Source organism: Purpureocillium takamizusanense, chromosome 10 (assembly GCF_022605165.1).
Source record: "Purpureocillium takamizusanense chromosome 10, complete sequence".
NCBI classification, from domain to species: domain Eukaryota; kingdom Fungi; phylum Ascomycota; class Sordariomycetes; order Hypocreales; family Ophiocordycipitaceae; genus Purpureocillium; species Purpureocillium takamizusanense.
This window is the reverse complement of record NC_063077.1, coordinates 788,406-805,700: the sequence shown is the minus strand read 5'-3', so window position 1 is coordinate 805,700 and position 17,295 is coordinate 788,406. Positions and strand designations below refer to the sequence as shown.

The 17,295-nt window shown below is 56.3% G+C and overlaps 7 protein-coding genes across 7 annotated transcripts; 3 read left to right on the top strand and 4 right to left on the bottom strand.

Moving 5' to 3' along the window:
* Positions 1 to 35: 35 nt before the first annotated feature.
* Positions 36 to 2,109, bottom strand: JDV02_009759 (uncharacterized protein; the record flags this gene model as incomplete). The annotated part of the gene is made up of 7 exons (XM_047991443.1): positions 36 to 895; positions 979 to 999; positions 1,080 to 1,100; positions 1,163 to 1,324; positions 1,392 to 1,602; positions 1,680 to 2,007; positions 2,075 to 2,109. The coding sequence occupies 7 exons, from the start codon at positions 2,107 to 2,109 to the stop codon at positions 36 to 38; spliced, it is 1,638 nt and encodes a 545-aa protein (XP_047847455.1).
* Positions 2,110 to 3,711: 1,602 nt separating this feature from the next.
* Positions 3,712 to 6,610, top strand: JDV02_009758 (uncharacterized protein; the record flags this gene model as incomplete). Its single annotated transcript, XM_047991442.1, has 7 exons — positions 3,712 to 4,698; positions 4,773 to 4,883; positions 4,947 to 5,328; positions 5,387 to 5,533; positions 5,599 to 5,767; positions 5,868 to 5,941; positions 6,027 to 6,610. 7 exons carry the CDS (start codon positions 3,712 to 3,714, stop codon positions 6,461 to 6,463), a joined length of 2,307 nt encoding a protein of 768 aa, XP_047847454.1. The 3' UTR covers positions 6,464 to 6,610.
* Positions 6,611 to 6,685: 75 nt separating this feature from the next.
* On the bottom strand, positions 6,686 to 9,986 carry AKR1 (Protein S-acyltransferase). The gene is made up of 5 exons (XM_047991441.1): positions 9,290 to 9,986; positions 8,415 to 9,224; positions 8,008 to 8,366; positions 7,849 to 7,961; positions 6,686 to 7,802 (listed from the first exon to the last, which is right to left on the bottom strand). Exons 1-5 carry the CDS (start codon positions 9,566 to 9,568, stop codon positions 7,177 to 7,179), a joined length of 2,187 nt encoding a protein of 728 aa, XP_047847453.1. The 5' UTR covers positions 9,569 to 9,986; the 3' UTR covers positions 6,686 to 7,176.
* Positions 9,987 to 10,439: 453 nt separating this feature from the next.
* On the bottom strand, positions 10,440 to 11,588 carry JDV02_009756 (2-dehydropantolactone reductase). The gene is made up of 3 exons (XM_047991440.1): positions 11,487 to 11,588; positions 11,138 to 11,433; positions 10,440 to 11,082 (listed from the first exon to the last, which is right to left on the bottom strand). Exons 2-3 carry the CDS (start codon positions 11,368 to 11,370, stop codon positions 10,515 to 10,517), a joined length of 801 nt encoding a protein of 266 aa, XP_047847452.1. The 5' UTR covers positions 11,371 to 11,433; positions 11,487 to 11,588; the 3' UTR covers positions 10,440 to 10,514.
* Positions 11,589 to 12,797: 1,209 nt separating this feature from the next.
* Positions 12,798 to 13,587, top strand: JDV02_009755 (uncharacterized protein). The gene is made up of 3 exons (XM_047991439.1): positions 12,798 to 13,187; positions 13,275 to 13,375; positions 13,440 to 13,587. The coding sequence occupies exons 1-3, from the start codon at positions 12,868 to 12,870 to the stop codon at positions 13,478 to 13,480; spliced, it is 462 nt and encodes a 153-aa protein (XP_047847451.1). The 5' UTR covers positions 12,798 to 12,867; the 3' UTR covers positions 13,481 to 13,587.
* Positions 13,588 to 13,900: 313 nt separating this feature from the next.
* Positions 13,901 to 15,184, top strand: JDV02_009754 (uncharacterized protein). The gene has a single exon (XM_047991438.1). The coding sequence runs from the start codon at positions 14,101 to 14,103 to the stop codon at positions 15,094 to 15,096; it is 996 nt and encodes a 331-aa protein (XP_047847450.1). The 5' UTR covers positions 13,901 to 14,100; the 3' UTR covers positions 15,097 to 15,184.
* CYS4 (Cystathionine beta-synthase) lies at positions 15,116 to 17,163 on the bottom strand. Its single transcript, XM_047991437.1, has 2 exons — positions 16,845 to 17,163; positions 15,116 to 16,741 (listed from the first exon to the last, which is right to left on the bottom strand). Exons 1-2 carry the CDS (start codon positions 17,108 to 17,110, stop codon positions 15,439 to 15,441), a joined length of 1,569 nt encoding a protein of 522 aa, XP_047847449.1. The 5' UTR covers positions 17,111 to 17,163; the 3' UTR covers positions 15,116 to 15,438.
* Between the last annotated feature and the right edge of the window lie 132 nt (positions 17,164 to 17,295).

Here is a 17,295-nt window from a genome sequence, read left to right as displayed (position 1 = left end):
ACGTACGCAAGACGAATGAGTAAACCTCCAAAAAACTAATCACGGGACTGACCGCACTGTAACAAGGGAAGGTGAACCATGCTCCCTTCCTTCGACCGACCGAACTCGTCCAATTGCTCTTCGACGGCCCAGTCCAACCTATTCACCACCGTAAGGACTTTGACGGTGACCGTTGCCTGCTCCACCAGATAGACCAGCGCTGCAAGTAAAGCTCGGCTGTCTCTGCCAGGATAGTTTCTTGGTGTTATCAAGTGTGGCTCTGGCCGGCATTGATCCACGCGGTCAAGGATGATCCAGACTGTCTTGCCGGCTCCAAACATGTTCAGAGCCCTCAGGGCTGCGTCCCGGAGCTTTTCCCGGATTTTATGCCTATCGCCGCTTGGGGAGCTTACAGCGGCCTCGTATGAGTTCAACGCCGACCACATCTCATCGAACTGAGGTTTGTCCTGCAACGGCCCCTTGTTGACGCTTAATAGCTGATGAGTCAAAAAGGTCATGACATGAGCATAGGTATCTTCTTCCTTGCGACGCCCAAGAAGGTAAAAGACGCAAGCGGCCGTGTTTGGATCGTTGCTCGCCGTAAAGTTTGCAGCCAGGTCGAGCGCCACTGGGGACACCCAGCAGTGGGTGGTGTGACGGCTGTAATTCTTTCCAGACAGGATGAGAAGCTGTGAGGATGGCGACCAGCGCCATTCCTCGTATGAAGGGTTCTTTAGTACAGCATCTGACTCCTCATCCGACGTCTCACTTGGGTACCAATTCTTTCGGAATTCGTCCCGCACATTGCTTCGGTGGATGTCCAATTGCTTGAGGTGGGCCTCGGCCGAGAAAGGCTCGAGTCTGAGTAGCTTTCGGACCTTTTCAAGGGTTTCGAAGTCATGAGTGGTTTGCAATACTGTGAAGGTGTGTGAGCCAGGATGAGTATCATTTCCGTCTGCCTCTCCGCGAGCAATGCATATGGAGTATGGATGCACATACCGCTCAGCTGCTCTTTGAGATCTGAGTCTCTCAATGCGACACCATATTAGCAACTGGGGATAGCTACACGACTGATTAATGTGCATGTAGGCTCGACTGACCATGTATGTGACGCTGTTGTTCTACATGAAAACTGTCAGCAAAAGGGCAAGTGCTCCAAACTGGTGTATTGACGCTGACTGACCGATGTTAATGGTCTTCACCTCTTTTAGGTTGTCTTTGACATCGTTGACGTTCTGGTTGAGCAAGTCCTCGCACAAGAATCTGACCTGTACCATCGCGTCCTGCACGAGTGCCGCTTGCGTGCCCACTTCACCGGTCCCTCGCAAGGCCGCAATCCATCGATCTGTTGTATCGAAATGTTTTTTGAGCACTCTTCGGTCGGTTGTGAGGACGAGGGGAATTGGACGTACAAAAGCTATGACGACTGTAGAAATTGACCGCAGCGATACAGAAATCAATGAAACTGTTATAGGCATCCACGATCTTCGTCTGCAACTGTTGGCCGAGCTCGCCACTGTAGATGTAGATGTGCTGGTACATCTGAACGCTGGGCAATCGGTCTCGGATGTGCTGAAGGGTGGCGCTGATCTCGCCTTCCATCTTCGTCCGGTTTTTGGCTACCTGTTTTAAAAGAAGATGTGAGCCTCTTTGTTTTGGCTTCCACCAAGAGCTGGGCTAGCCGGAGACGTCAAACATACCGCAAATAGAAAGCAGAGAGTCCCAATCGCCATGCTACCATAGGGAGCGCTAAAGTCTGTGATGATCTCTAGCATGGAACGGAAATACTCCAAAAATCCGTACGCTGAACTCGCAAGATTCGTAGCGCCCTTGGAAACTCGCCCCAGTCCATGTTCGTGCTGGGCGTCGAAGTTGGCCTTGGCGGTCAGAGCGCTGCTCCAGAACTGCTCGAAGGCATCCTGGCTGTTGACTCCCAGCGCAGCTCGTTCTTCGTCTGTGTATGCCCGTGACTTGCATACCCTTTCTCGTAGACGATTTTGTTTACTCAAAGACTGCTCAAGCTTGTTCCTAGTCGAACCATTAGGGATACGGAAACGCCAGCTGGAGTGGTGAAATTGGCCTGCTTATCACACACAGGTTTTCGGGGCTACACTGTTTCTCGCCCTTCATCCTTGGGTCTTTGTCGGCGCGACTGTTACACCAAGCTTCAGTATTTCAGGCAGCACGTCTGGTGCCGGATCATGTATGTTAAGTGTTTATTACACTTAGCGTGTGCGAGGCTTAGAATGAGCTCGAGGAAGAGTCGCTCGCCATAACCAAGTAAGTGACGACAATGAAGGAAGGGATACTTGAGGAACTAGCTAATGGAATCAAGCTGAACCAAGGAGTGAGAGGAGCAAATGCATATGCGCCAGGCAGCAGCCCTTAGAGAACATGCAGGAACAGGAACTTTTGAAGTGCCCTGCCCTTCTTCCCGGTCGTATTCTCCCGAGTGAAATCCATCGGAATAACCACTATGCGGCTGAATGCATGCGCCCAGATTCGGAGCCCATCGGCATATAGTGAGTCCTTGGGTTCATGAAGCACATGCAGCCAACAAGCATCGGAAGATAGCTGAACTCTCGTTCATTAATCCCTCTCTAAACAAGGCAACGAGTTGCCTTTTGAGACATTGCCTGGGATCCTGCGTCGGTGTCAGCCTGTAACTGCCGAGATAGGTCAGTCCAATCCCCATGACCTGTCTGTACCCGTAGCGCGCCTTGCGTAACCCAACCTTGACAGAAGCCTAACCCTTGAAATGTCCGAGTATGTGTGCCCGCTGCGTTACCAACCCGGCAGATTAGGTGATACTTGAAACATGTGGCTGGATTATATTTAGCCTCGGTGAGTATGTAATCGCGTTGTAACGTTGATATCCCATCGCGCACCCCTTGACGTGAGGCGCAAAAGGCGCCCGCATGGTTACAATATTGAAGGAAACCTGCAGCCGGGCATCACATCTGGCTTGAAAGAATCCGGTTGCGAGTGCCGAGGACTGTTGGCCCTCTCTGCAAAAAGGCAGCCGCATCGCCATGTACGTCCTGACCCTGCTATTGGGGCAGTGTTTGGGGGCCATCACATCCCATGAAGGCTGCCCTGCTGCAGCCTGAGGCTGTAGTATTGACTGACAATACGAGCGGCGATGCAGCCGTCAGGGGTTATCGCATCCTTCATCATAAACACTACGAGACTCATACCCATCTAATGAGACAGACAAGCGAGGGAGCTGACTGTGGTTTGTTATATAAGACTATTCCTATTGACAGAAAATTGCTCGCAGACTCTAGTCGCACCTTGGAATTCCACTTCAACCCGTACTTACCCACTACCAGAAGCGACACCTTGGGAAAGTAACGCTATAGGATTCTGGCGCAGTCTGGTGCATTTGTGCCGTCGACGCTCGTTCGTGCTATCCTGCCTTGTTCCCCGACTTTTGATCATACTACGCACTTGAGTCAGTAAGAATGGGAGAACCTAAGATGGAAGAACCTAATATGGCGGTGAGCGAACTTCCAGCTACCTCTTCCTGATCTTCATGTCAAGGCTCATCATCAGCTAGGCTGTGCTAGAACGGCTTGCAGCTCTTGAGAAGAAGCTGTCCGAACAAGCAGGGGGGACACTGACAGACGGAGCACTACTCAAGAGAACTGACACCGAGAAAGGGGGCAGGGCGGATAAAGCAAGTGAGACGGAACCTTCTGATGAGAAACCGAAGGACGCGGACACAGGTACATGAAACCACGAAACCCTTACATATGGGCTTTTGTTTTTGAGCTATTCCAAGCTGACCAAGCTGCCGAAGGCGTCAAGTCGCGAGTCAAGGTTCTCGTCACCAGAACGGACCCCGAGACAGGTGAGCCGATCGAAGAGGACGGCAAGCTGCGGAAAGCCAAAGACAAGGATCTTTACAAAGACTATGCGTTCGTCCTTCGTAAGAAGGTTTTCGAGGCCAAATATCCATATCCTGAATCAAACAGCTCCGAAATTGAGATAATTAGCCTCGGTCTATGGAACCTGCTGAAGGAGCGCCTTGGCCACTGGCCATACCACACCTTTCGCGACGCACCTGTCACGCTCAAATCACCCTTTGAACCTCTGGTTTTCCACTTTGACGACCTGAGCGGCTGGGCTGCGGAGCCACCGAAAGACGAAACGGATAAGCAGGCGCGAGAGGATCTCAGAATTCTCCTGGAAACCATTTCAGGAGGCTTGTCGGGCGACGAGAGACTGGACAGGTACTTCAAGACACGGTCCAACTACAAGAGACAGCAGCCAGGGACAATTCAATTCGAGGATTTGTGGACGGTTTTCCCGCCTGGAACGCTGGTATACGGGCGACCTTTCCAGGGTGAAGACCAGGTCTTTCTGGTCAACGACTGTCTCGAATCCTGGCCGTGGAAGGAATCACCCTACAGCGGCGGACGCGACCTGGCACCCTGGAAGTTATATGCTTGGTCCTACGACTGGAAGGATGGCTCTTTTAGACGTACGCAGTTCACTCTCGTTTTCGAGAAGTTCGACGGTCACGTACCACTCACATCCCTTCCGTTCTATCCGTTCGAGCTTCATGAAAAGCACGACATTGTGCGAGACAAACTTATCGAAAGAGGAAAGGAGTTTCGCAAAATTTGCGAGTCAAAAGAGGACTCGAGGCTCTTCGAGTACAGCGGCAAGGCAATCCTGGAAAAGAAAGGGTTTTCCGGCATGAAATATGATGACGTCCGTAACCCCCCTCCCCTGTCCCGGGTCAATATGTGGTGTATGCATTCTAACTGACATAATGTTATCCGCAGGATGGTTACTCTTCATTGTATGCCTCCCCTTTCTTCCAGGAACTCTTGTACAGGGAGTTTGGACCAAGGCGGGTCAGCGACTCCGATGCCCATCCGATCAAACCCTCCGAGGTGAGAACCAAACACCCAGCCCTTTACCTTGTTACTCAATCGAAGACTAACGTCCCACTCTAGGTTCGGAGTAGGGTCATGGTAGACTATGAGTCATATTTCCAGTACGGAGGAACAGATGGACGCAACGGCTCGCTAAAACCCGGTGGAGGGTCCAGCGGATGCGCCTGCCCGGATTGCCGCTCAAACGTCGGCCTCGCGGACAAGTACCGCACCAGATTCGACGACGGAGAGTTTGTGCGTGGCAAAGAATGGGATCCGGAGCAGTACCTCTTATGTCCGCCTCGCGTTTTGGGATATGTTCTGCAGGAAAAGCAGTGGGCACAACTGCAGGTGTCGTTGCTTCATCGAGTCGACGACTGGGACGAGAAAGGCGCCTGGAACTTGCGACTCAAGCTGGCCGATGATGTTGTCGACTCAAGCAAAAAGAGGAACGACAAGAAAGGTGAGCCCTGACGAGCTCGACAACGCAAGTGATGGTGTGCTGACTTGGTCCATTGTAGCGGAAAAAATCTCCACCAAGGATCTTCTGCTCGATCTGGTCCGCAGCCACACCTCAACGATGGAGCACATAGGCGAAGTCGACGAGATGCTGCGAGTAGACGATGTTATAGCCGGAAAGGGCAAGGGCCTCGTTATACTCCTCTACGGTAGGGCGTCCACGTTGACAAATTTCGTCTAAGAAACAAGTTGCCTGACGAAAAAGCTTGAACAGGCCCACCAGGAGTCGGGAAGACCTTGACAGCTGAGACCATCGCCATCGCCACCAAGAAGCCGTTGTTCTCGGTCAGCGTTGCCGACGTTGGGACGCAGGCCAAACACGTCGAGTCGAATCTCTCGAGGATTTTTTCTTTGGCAACGAAGTGGCAGGCCATCTTGCTCATGTTAGTAATGTTTTATCCTCGGCCGTGCGCCGTAACAAATTCTCAACTGCCTTGTTCATCCGTCTCCCACTTGTGGGTGCATTTGTTGACCGACCTACAGCGATGAAGCAGATGTTTTCTTGGAGAGCCGCCTGAAGGAGGGCTGGGCCACGGAGAAAAATGCTCTAGTCTCGGGTTTGTTTTCCAAGCTTCCCTCCCCTTCACGGCTCACACAGGCCATAGACCGACTTGTACTGACTCGCCATTGAATGACAAACAGTTTTCCTTCGCGTGTTGGAGTACTATGAAGGGATCATGTTCCTCACGACGAATCAGATTGCAGAGTTTGACGTGGCCATCCCCTCGCGTATCCACGTCGCCATCGAATACCGGCCCCTGGACACGGCACAGATGGAGCAGATCTTCCGTGGCTTCCTCGAGAAGTTGAACCGCGACCGCGCGATTGAGGACTACGACGAACTCTTCGAATGGCTCGAGGAGGTCGTCTACAAGGAGGGCTTTGACGGGCGGCAGATTCGCAACATCGTCACTACAGCTTTGGGCCTCGCCCGTGCCAACGCCAAGCATCGCGGACAGAGAGCCAAGTTGACCAAGGCGCACATCAAGACGGTGTATGCGAACATGAGCGATTTCAAGCGTGCATTCAACAATGAGATGCTCAAGTACAAGGAACGCCAGAAGAAGATGATCAAATAGGTTGTGTCCATATGTGTATGTAGCTGTCGGGAGACAATCTAGCGGCAACACTTGACAGCGTTGGCTTCGCAAGGGGGATGCGGGAGTGTGGACAGTGTTAACCAAATTTGATCAAATAGGAGGATGTTCAGGTCATTGATGCAGAACATTTCTTGTGGGAGACCACACTGTTAATTTCAATTTAACCTATTATGGGTAACAGTAGAGCAACAGAGACTTGGGCGGTGAATTGACATCCGGCTCTGAATGCGTTCGTGTTGGCGCGCCCTCCTCATCACTCATCGACATGCCATGTTAATTGCAGTCCTCTGGATTGCCAGTTGCGTTCAAAGACATCGAATTGATTCAAACCGTAAGTTAAGGAGCAGCATTGCGAAAAGGTCAGACGCCACACAAATCGTGCCCAAGTCTCCTTACCAATGGCAGTTGTCAGTGCAATTGACATCTCGCGCACACGATCAAGCCACGGTCAATCATCTTCAGAGAGCATTGCCCCAATTCCGGATGGCGGATGAATATAATATTACAACACTTGTGGCTCCGTCATCAGTCATGAGCCCTCACGCAATGCCATCCAAGCCACCATCATCATGGCCATGGCCAACGCCCACCGGTCTATATGCCGCGCAATGCACCAATACACCATTCATGACTTGGTATTACAACACGAACCCTTCGCAGTGATTCTTTCGCATCCTTTAGTACGGGTATGCTCAGACTTCCTCCGTGCCAACCGCCTCGTAGCCTCCTCTTGTCCGGATGCCAGTGAGTCGCATCAGCGTTGGGCTTTCGTACATGGCTGTGTAGTCCACTTTGGCACCCCCAAGCACCGCAGAGCCATTCTCACGCTGGCCAAAAACGGGTGCCGGATCGCACCAGAAATCCTTGCAGTTGGACAGGCAGCCGCGGCTGTACGGGTTCTTCTTCTTGCGCTTGTTCTTCCCCGTCGCGGCCCCGCGCCCGGTGATGGTCTCGATGAACGGATCGACGCCGAGCAGCCGGCTCCACTGCTTCAACATGCCGCCACGATGTTTGTTGGCGGCACTCGGCGTATCGCCGGGCGCTGCGAGGGACGCCAAGTTGGGGTCAAGTGGCGTGCCAGTGGACGTGAGGGCTGTCACGGCAGGGCTGATGTGGATGCCCGTCATGTTCTCGTATGTCGTCATGGCGCGCGACACCTGGAAGAACTGGGTGAACACGAGCATGGTGACCCATATGAGCTGGAGAGAGATCCACACAGCCAGGATCAGAGTGTACGCGTCCGAATTCAGCATCTTGCATATACCAGTGCCGAGAAGAGCGCATTGTTCTGACGCGTCTGCCGTAATGTTGCCAAAATCTGCCCCAGTCAGCGCATGTATGATACACAAGGCATTACGACTTACAGTAGTAGAGCAACCAGTCGTAGGCGAAGATGCCCACGGTCAGGCAGACAAGATACAGAAAGAAATGCCTATGGTTGTTGACGCCGACGCAGTTGTACACCCATGGGCAATGACTAGAGCCATCAGCACGCGCATCTACATCAGGGCCGGTCCACTCACTGGTCGTGCTTGGCCACGCAACGCTGACACCTCCTGCAGTGCTTGCTCCGGAGTGGTGTTCTTATCATGCACGTAACACAAAAGTTGGCCTCGTCGTACTTCCATTCCTTAAGCAAATCGTCGATGACGGCTCGTTGCTCGGCAATGCCGTTCAGCTTGGGTACAAAACCAGGATCATATCGCATGCTCGCGGCGTAGAAGAACGTGGTGAGGCAATACAAGACAGCGAAGACCAGGTTGAGGATGTAATGGGGGGACGCTCCCGAGCTCCCAGTGCGCGTCGTCGCAGGCAGGATGACGAAGAGCCAGTCCATGCCGACAAAGAACAGAGAGCCGGCAAAGATGCCGGCCATCCACGGCTGCTTCAATCAGCAAAAGCATATATGAGTAGGTGCGCTGCGGCTTACCGTCTTGTGGAAGTGCCGCATGTCGGACGGGGCATATTCGAGCACTTGTTTGGCGCTTGCAAGAGTGGCATAGATTGCGAGCAGGGCCAGCGGGATGCCCAGTATGACAGGGAAGCGAGAGAGCACGAAGAGGACGCTCCAGGTAAGGAGAAACGGCCAGAGGAAGAGGAAGCGGGTCGCGAAGGCACGCTTGTCCTTGAGGAAGTAGCTGGAGCCAGGCCACGGGGGCATCGCGACATGGCCGTCCTCATCGTAGCCGCACTCGCGCAGGGCGCGGTGCCAGGCGGGTTGAGTGTTGAGCTCGCTGGCAGTGACAGCGGGCGTCTTGCCCGACTCGGTCTTGGCAAAGCGGTCGGCCCCGTACTCTATAAGCTTCAGGATGCAGCCGGGGTTGCCCTTGACAAGCGCCCAGTGCAACGCGGTGAAGCCCTGTTCGTCGGCAGCGTGGACACTGGCGCCCCAGCGCAGGAAGACATCGACGCACTGAGGGAAGCCCTTGTAGGCGGCCCACATGAGCGAGGTGTGGCCGAAGCTGTCGATGACATCCACGGGGATGCCCTGGTGGAGAAGCAGGGTGATGAGCAGGACATTGCCGTTGAAGGTGGAGATGTGCAGCGTGTTGTAGCCTTGAGCGTCGGTGATGAGAGGGTCGGCGCCGTGCTGGAGGAGCAGGTTGACGGTGTAATAGTGGCAGCGCTGGGCTGCCCACTGCAGGGGCGTCGCGATCGACTCGCCGCCCTTCTTGTTGATTTCGGCGCCGTGCTCGATGAGGAACTTGCACATGGCATACTGGTTGTTAATGGATGCCCACTGGGCACTGTCAGCTGCTTCCGTGCGTCAGGGCCGCGAGGCAGCTGGGGTTATAGGGTTCGCACATGCAGCGGTGTGATGCCCTCGCCATCGGCATACGTCGCGTCGTATTCGCCCGACTCGAAGAGCTTCTCCATGGCGGCAATGTCGCCGACGCGGGCGACCTGCATGATGTCGTTGTCGGGCGCCGTCGCCGGCGGCGCCGCGTCAGCGGGCAGGCTGCCCATCTCCATCTCGCTGTTGAGCTTCGGAGCGGCGGCCGACGCCTTGGACGAGAGGTGAATCGGAGCGGTGGTTGAGGAAGAGGCAGCCGAGGCGCTGCTGGGACGGGTCGGGCTGCCCATGTACGTGCCCGCGCTGCGCTGCGGCGGCGGATGCGGCGAGAGGGCGGCGGACGGGCTCCAAGCGTGCGGCTTGCGGGTGTTACGAGCTCAGGGGGGGAAGCAGGCGCGAGGTCGGAGATGGTCAGGAGTCGCGCGGATCGGCCGTTGGCGCTGGCGTTGGCGTTGAGCGGGAGATCGGTTGCGCCTGCCCGCAGACAGACCTTCGGGGTCCGTCGCGCCTGCCGTCAATCGGGGAATCGTCGTCACCGCCAAACAAAGGTACGTATACTTGGTACTTGGCAAAGGGCTCACGCCGTCGCTACATGCGGCGTATAAAGGTATAGTATACCAGCAGGTTGATCGGGACGAGGGTGAAAAAGTTACGGCAAGGAAAGAACAAATGGCGAAAATCGAATGTCCACCAAAGGAGACAGTCGATGGAATCGCTCCCCGTTCAATTTCCAATTCAGCCCGGCTATCCCCTGCCCTGCCCTGCCCTCCAGCGACTTGCCCTGGGCGTTCTGTGAGGCTGAGTCGCTGGATGCTTGCGCCTTCCATGCCCGAATCGGTCTAGGGGCTCTGGAGCTGAGGTGAGCGCCGACGGCTGGCACGGCAAGCGCGAGTGGGAATGAACTGCCCTGGAGGTTTGGACCTGCAAGAGCCCCGCCGCAGACCCGCCAGGTCCCTGTGGCTGGTGCTGCCGAGCCTGTCGCGTCCATCCCGCCAGGTTGTGGCGCGCGCCCCTGACCAGACAAGACAACCCGAAGTCGGATGCCGATTGCTCCGAAAGATAACCTATACGGGATGACAGCTAAGTCAGTTCTCAATTCATCTATCAGCTACAAAGTATATCAAGTATGTTAACAAACATAATTATGCTGGTGAAACGTCGGCAGCGAGTAGACTTGGCTGATTTCTAACTTGACATGTATACGACGTACGAAGCGTATAAGGTATTTAAAGATGATCAGTATGGACTGAAATCTCCTCCATCAAAAAGGTTTCCGACCGGTACCCGCAGATGCGTTTCTTGGCCAATGTCTGTGATTCTGCGGCTATCCTCATCACTCAAATCAAAATTCACGGCCGCAAAGTACTCTTGCATCCGCTCGACCTTTTTTGTGGTATTCAGGACAATGAATTGCTGGTCGAGCTGCCAGCGAATCAAGATGGTGCTCTTATTGACTCCATACTTGGCTGACAGCTCTTCCAAGGTGCCCTCCAGGTGCTTCTGGCCCAGCCAGGTGATGGGAGCCAGGCCCATCCAGCTCTGGATGGCGATACCTTGCGACTGCAGCCATTTGGCGTACTCGGGTGCGCCTTGAATATAAGGGTGAAACTGAATCTGGTTGACGACAGGCTTGATCTCGGCGGTTTTGAGCAGATTTTCGACGTGAGTCCGGCGGAAATTCGAGATGTCAATGGCGCGGGCCTTGCCAGAGCGCTGTATGGCCTCAATGAGCTTCCATGACTTGGCGACGGCGACTTCATCGTATGTGTTGTCCTTGTTGGCATATGGAGTATGGAGGCAAAGCCTAAAAAACATCATCAGCGGTGAGTCATGTCTCTGCGACGTTGCAAAAGCCTTACAAGTCGACATAATCCAGCTGAAGCCGTTTCAAACAGCTTTCAAAGCCAGCGGGTATGTCTTCAACGCTGCCCTCGCTAATGGTCTGAGCTAACTTTGTGGTGACAAAGAGCTCTTCCCGGGGCACGCCGCTTTCCTTGATGGCCAGTCCGAGCTCGACTTCAGTCCCATAGCCCTCGGCGGTGTCGAGATGACGATAGCCGGCGGCGATGGCGTCCTTGACCATCTTGACCATGTCCGGGTTAAAGGCAGAGAAGCGGTCGACCTTGTACCACGTCGTGCCAGTGCCGAAGCCGAGCTGCCTCAACGCGTTCAGTAACCGCCATTGCGATGGGTCATCTGGTCCCATACCACAGGTATTTCAGTGCCATCCTGCAACCTCGTCGACGGAATGGAGGCCGGCGGCGAGATGGCGAGAGAGAGTAGACTCGGTTGTATCAAAAGGAATAGGTGCGGCACGGAGTGGAAACAATAAAGCAAGACTGAGATTGGCGCGACTGAAACATGGGCAGAGAGAGATGATAACGGTTTCATTGCTCATGGACATCTCACAACCCCGCACGCTATAAACGCAAGGTTCACCACACTAATCGCAAGCATTGAATTCATGATGTCAGCACCAAGCTCATGGCGGGAGGCATTAACTCGCGCCAGCAACCTAGCACGACCGATTACAGTATATCCCGCTGAGGTACAGTAGTGTCAGTGTGCCGCCTCTCCACTTTGCCCTATGTAGGCGCGGCCATTTTCCCGACGTAGAATGCGGCCGCGCTTCTCTGACACGGTGGCTACGCATTTAATGGAGTATCTTTCGTCCAACTGGGTGAGACTGCCGTCCCCAATTGTCACGCTGGGTTGTGTAGGTGACTACTTCGGATCGAACGGAGGTATGTCAGCCGCTTGCCGTCCGTAACATCTTGCACGATGGCCATATTACGACAACTCTCTTCTACCGAGGGCTATCGGCCAACGGACCAATTGAAAGGTATTGTTTGATCATATTAGGACCTGTGCCGTGTGATGATAGGTCCCAGTTCTGCAGCGCTGCCGGTATTGTCGGACTGCCCCCACAGCTGCGGCCCTGCGGGGTCTGAAACAGGAAGTCAGCTTGCAGAAAATCGCCCACCCCCCCGCGGTTGATGACGCTACGTCCTAGGCGGCTGTCAGAATCGTATATTGATCCCTGGCAGAGGCTCGGATCTGATTGGGCTCATGGAGGCCACAGGCCATTACCGTTACATTGGGCACTTGGATTCGATGCATCGCCTGGGTCCTGGGCCGTGGCGAATGTGCCAGTGGTGTAAGGCTGCGACGCTGGGCGTATATAAGCGGCGAGGCGTGTATATTGACGATGCATACTTAAACATGGTCCTACGAACTACTCGTTCGGCAATAACCAAATCGGGGTTGACGGGCGCGTCGAGTTGGACGGATGACCTTGATGGCGCGGTTGACGGCCTTGATGAACAATAGTGGTCTGGTTGAAGTCACCCGAAAGGGAAGCATCCGGCTCGGAATGGTATTGCTGGCACTGGTTCTTACGCCGATGGTAAATAAGTCATTGGTATTGAATCGCCGGTCAGAAAAGAGGAAGGAAATCGTATATAAACCACCGCAAGTTCCTTTTAGTAGGACAATCGATCTGCATCTTATCATCGATGACAACCAGTTCCACCACATCATAGCCCCCTTCTTCCATCTCAGAAACATAACTGAAGACTTTAATTTTAGAATGCTCTTCAACACTATAGCCTGTCTTGCTCTGGCCAGCATGTCTGCTGCGGCCGCCATCGCTGATCCTATCCCTCCGGCTTCTGCCAATGAGACAGAGCTCGACCTGGGTTCCGCCGACTCGGACCTCCAGAAACGTAGATGCGGCGGGTTCTGGAACACCTGCAACAGTGGCGGAGTGGGCATCCGCCACCTGGGCAACGGCGACGTGAACTTCTTCACCACGCGGTGCGGAGACGGTCACGGGGGATACAAAGGGTCCGGCATTGACCTTGGTCGCTGCCTCCAGAACAGGGGCGGCAACCTGGCCCCAGGCAGTCAGTAAGTTCAGACATCGATATGGAGAGAGGCGCTAAAAGACAATGCCAAGGGCTGGGGTTGGTTGCTAACGAGACGTGTGTGTGTCAGGTACTTTAGGACGTGCCACGACATAGACCTCCAGGGGTACAACACGCTTGTCGCTACCTGCGGGGACGGCAAGAAGGACCACCGCACTTCCATTGATCTTAGTAGGTGTCACGGTGATAACTACTATACCTGTAGAGGACAGTTGTCGCTAACGTTGGAAAATAGACACTGTCATCTGCAACCAAGGCGGCAACCTTGTGTGTTAGCAAATCCGGAAAATCAAGCCTAGTGTACTTCGTACTCAGTTAGTATATAGGGGACCTAGGTTTCATCTTTATAAAGCTGCATGATATATGATTGATAATAAAACGACGCAAAATATTGATACGATGTTTCGGTGAAAATGGGAATGCAGCGTCGTAGCCTCAAGCATTTTAGGTTATTACTAGGTAAGGTAGGTACCTATACTGTAGTGTAGGTGAACAGGAGAGTGGCGTGTTGAGGGAGCGCCACAGCAGCATAATGGGCTGAGGTGATGAGGTGGGACGGCGGTGGGAGCCTCCGGCCCTGTCCCTAGCCGCCAGATACCCCACTAATCAGTGAGCTGCCCAACTGCGTCGTGCACCACAAATCCGTGCACGTCTGGCCTCTATCTAGCTGCGTGCGACAACCACCACCACCATCATCGCCGGCGTCGACCGCCCTCCACAGACAAGCCCTCGCCGTCCCGTCTGTCGAGGCTTCCCTTCTCACGAGCGAGCGGGCTTCCTCTAGCCATCATCCATCCACCGCCGCCCCTCGACGTCCTTCCCTACCAAGCAACGAACGACACGCCACCCGTGGCCCGCCCGCCGCGTGCGCGCTCGCACGCACCGACGAGAAAAAAATGGCCACGACCTTCACCTCAGTCGTCGAGACGCTCATGACGCCCTCCCTGCCCGTCATCCTCCTCGGCATCCTCATCGTCCTCGGCGCCCCGATCCTGCTGCATGTGGTGCTCGCCTCGTCGGCCACGTACACGACGCCGCCCGTGGTGCTGCTGCTGGGTCCCTCGCAGGCCGGCAAGACGGCCCTCGCCACGCTCCTCGAGCGCGCCGGCAGCGATAACGCCGCCGTCGTCGACGGTAGCGGCGGCGGCGGCGGCGGCAGCTCCTCCACATCCCCCATCCTCGCGCCCGCGCAGACGCACACCTCGCAGACGTGTCAGGCCGTCGAGCTCAACGCCTCGACCGACTCCGCCACGAGGAAGTCGTTCCGCAACCGCGACGACGCCAGCGGCACGCACACAAAGTTCTTGCTCGTCGACACCCCCGGGCACGGAAAGCTGCGCAACGTCGCCATGGGGAGGCTCGCCCGCGCGACGGGGGCCGCGGCAGACAAAAGCAGCAGCGGCAGCAGCAACAACAGCAAGAAGCTCAAGGCCGTCGTCTTCATGGTCGACGCCGCGGCCGTGGGCGAGCACGACGCGCTGGCGCCCACGGCTGCGTACCTCTACGACGTGCTGCTACACCTGCAGCGCAGGGCGTCATCGTCGTCATCCTCCAGGGGCAAGGGTGGGGCGGTGCCCGTCCTCATCGCCGCCAACAAGATGGACCTGTTCACCGCGCTGCCGGCTACCATGGTCAAGGCGCAGCTTGAGGCGGAACTGACGCGCATCCGCGCCACGCGCAGCAAGGGCCTGCTCGACTCGGGCGTGGGCATCGACGACGTCGGTGGCGCCGGGGAGGACGACCAGGACTGCTGGCTGGGTGAATACGGCTCGGAAAAGTTTTCGTTTCAGCAGATGGGCGAGTTTGATATCGACGTCGAAGTCATTGGCGGGAGTGTCACGGCCGAGGCTGACGTGGATAAGTGGTGGTGGTGGATAGCTCAGCGGGTGTGAGCCGTCCACTGCGTGTTGCGCCCGTGTACGATATGAATACCTTAATGTCGGGCCAATTAGTGGGCCATGACCTGCTTCACATTACGCCTTGGAACATGACACTCGGCCGACCGCGACGAGACATGCCTCGAGGAAAGCATCATTCGGTGAACCAAAAACGAGTATTGGCCATTGCCGTCTATCTACGTAAATCCGGTGTAGATGTTGAGTCTACTGCCACCCATGTGTCCAAGTTGAAAAACAAACGCCATGCCAGTCAATGATATATGAATCAAACTCCAAAATGCGTCGTTTCGTCTACCTCGTGCGCCTGCTCCCCCTCGTTTCGCCCCCGCCGGGTCCTTACTGCTTCCTGTTGACCATCCAGGTGAGCAGGTCGACCTTGGTCACGACGGCAATGGGCTTGGACAGGGACTTGGCGTCGCCGCTCTTCTCCGTAACGACGGCGGCGCTGTTCCACTCGAAAAAGTTGCTCAGCGCCGACAAGGGCGTGTCGACGGTGATCTCGACAAACTTTCTCTTGGCAGCGGCGGCGCCCGCGGGGGACTGACCGGTGGCGCCCTTGCGGGGGTCCGTGACGATCTCGTCGAGGCGGCCAAAGTTGAACATGACGTCCTTGACGGGGCTCTGGCCGGTGGCGCGGCCGCGCGAGATGTAGCTCAGCAGGTTGCCGAGGGTGACGAGGCCGACGAGGCGCGACGACGAGGCCGACAGGACGGGCAGCTGGTCGAAGCCCTTGTCGCGCATCGTCTCGATGGCCTCGGAGCAGCTGGCGTTGGCGGCGATGGAGGTGACGGGCTTGAGGCGCAGGGAGCCGACGGTGGCGCCCTCGTAGGGGTCGCTGGAGGCAGCGGGGGCGTCGGTGCGGTGGGCGGCCTCGACGCCGTTGACAGGCAGCAGGCCGTTGGCGGCGAGCCAGTCGTCGTCGGCAAACTTGGAGAGGTAGCTGCGGATGCTGTCGGGCAGCACGACGACGACGACGTCGCCCTTTTTGAAGCCGTAGTCCTTGACGGCGCGGAGCATGGCGGCCATGGCGGAGCCGGAGCTGCCGCCGACGAGCAGGCCCTCCTCGGAGATGAGGCGCCTAGCGAGGTAGAAGGACTCCTGGTCGTCCGTCTTGTACCACTTGTCGACGAGCTGGCGGTCGAGGACGTCGGGGATGAAGTCGTAGCCGATGCCCTCGACCTTGTAGCCCTCGTTGATGTGCTCCTGGTTGAGGGACTCGGGCAGGGCGAGGATGCTGCCGTGGGGGTCGGCGGCGATGACCTTGACGTGCTCGCTGTGCTTGCGGATGCCCTTGGCGAGGCCGGTGATGGTGCCGCCAGTGCCGGCGCCGGCGACGACGGCGTCGACGCGGCCGCCCGTCTGCTCCCAAATCTCCTCGGCGGTGCCGAGCTCGTGGGCGAGGGGGTTGTCGGGGTTGCTGTACTGGTCGAGGATGTGGGCGTTGGGCATCTCCTTCTCGAGGCGGCGGGCCACGCCAATGTGCGACTCGGGGGCGTCCCAGGCGGCCTGGGTGGGCGTGCGGATGATGGTGGCGCCGAGGGCGCGCAGGACCGAGACCTTTTCGGCCGACATCTTCTCGGGCATGGTGATGATGGTCTTGTAGCCCTTGATGGCGCCGACGAGGGCGAGGCCGATGCCACTGGGAGACGACAAACCATCTGTTAGCGATTCGCGACGGACGAACGGACGGACGGCAGGCTGTATGAATGGTGAGTGGAGAGGGGAAAGGGGGGAAGGCGTACGTGTTGCCGCTGGTGGGCTCGATGAGGGTGTCACCGGGCTTTATCCTGCCGCTGCGCTCGGCCTCCTCAATCATGCGCAGGGCGATGCGGTCCTTGACGCTGCCGCCGGCGTTGAAGAGCTCCGTCTTGGCATAGACGTCGCATTCGATGCCGAGCGACTGCGGCACCTTGTTGAGGCGGACGAGGGGCGTATTGCCGATGAGCTCGGTGGCGGAGAGGACGGTGGCGGGCTTGCGCCCGACGTGGGGGAGGGCTGGCGACGCCATGACAGCGATGGCGGCGGCGGCGGCGGCGGCGGCGGGGATGTGTAAGTTTGTTTGTTGATGTCGGTCGCGTAGTAGATTCGTCCGTCGTATGTGAGGTGAGGAGGGGGAGAGGGGAAAGAAAGATGGGGGGATGGGAGAATTGTGAAGCAGATGCGGATACGTAGTACCTTTGCAGAGGGAGGAGA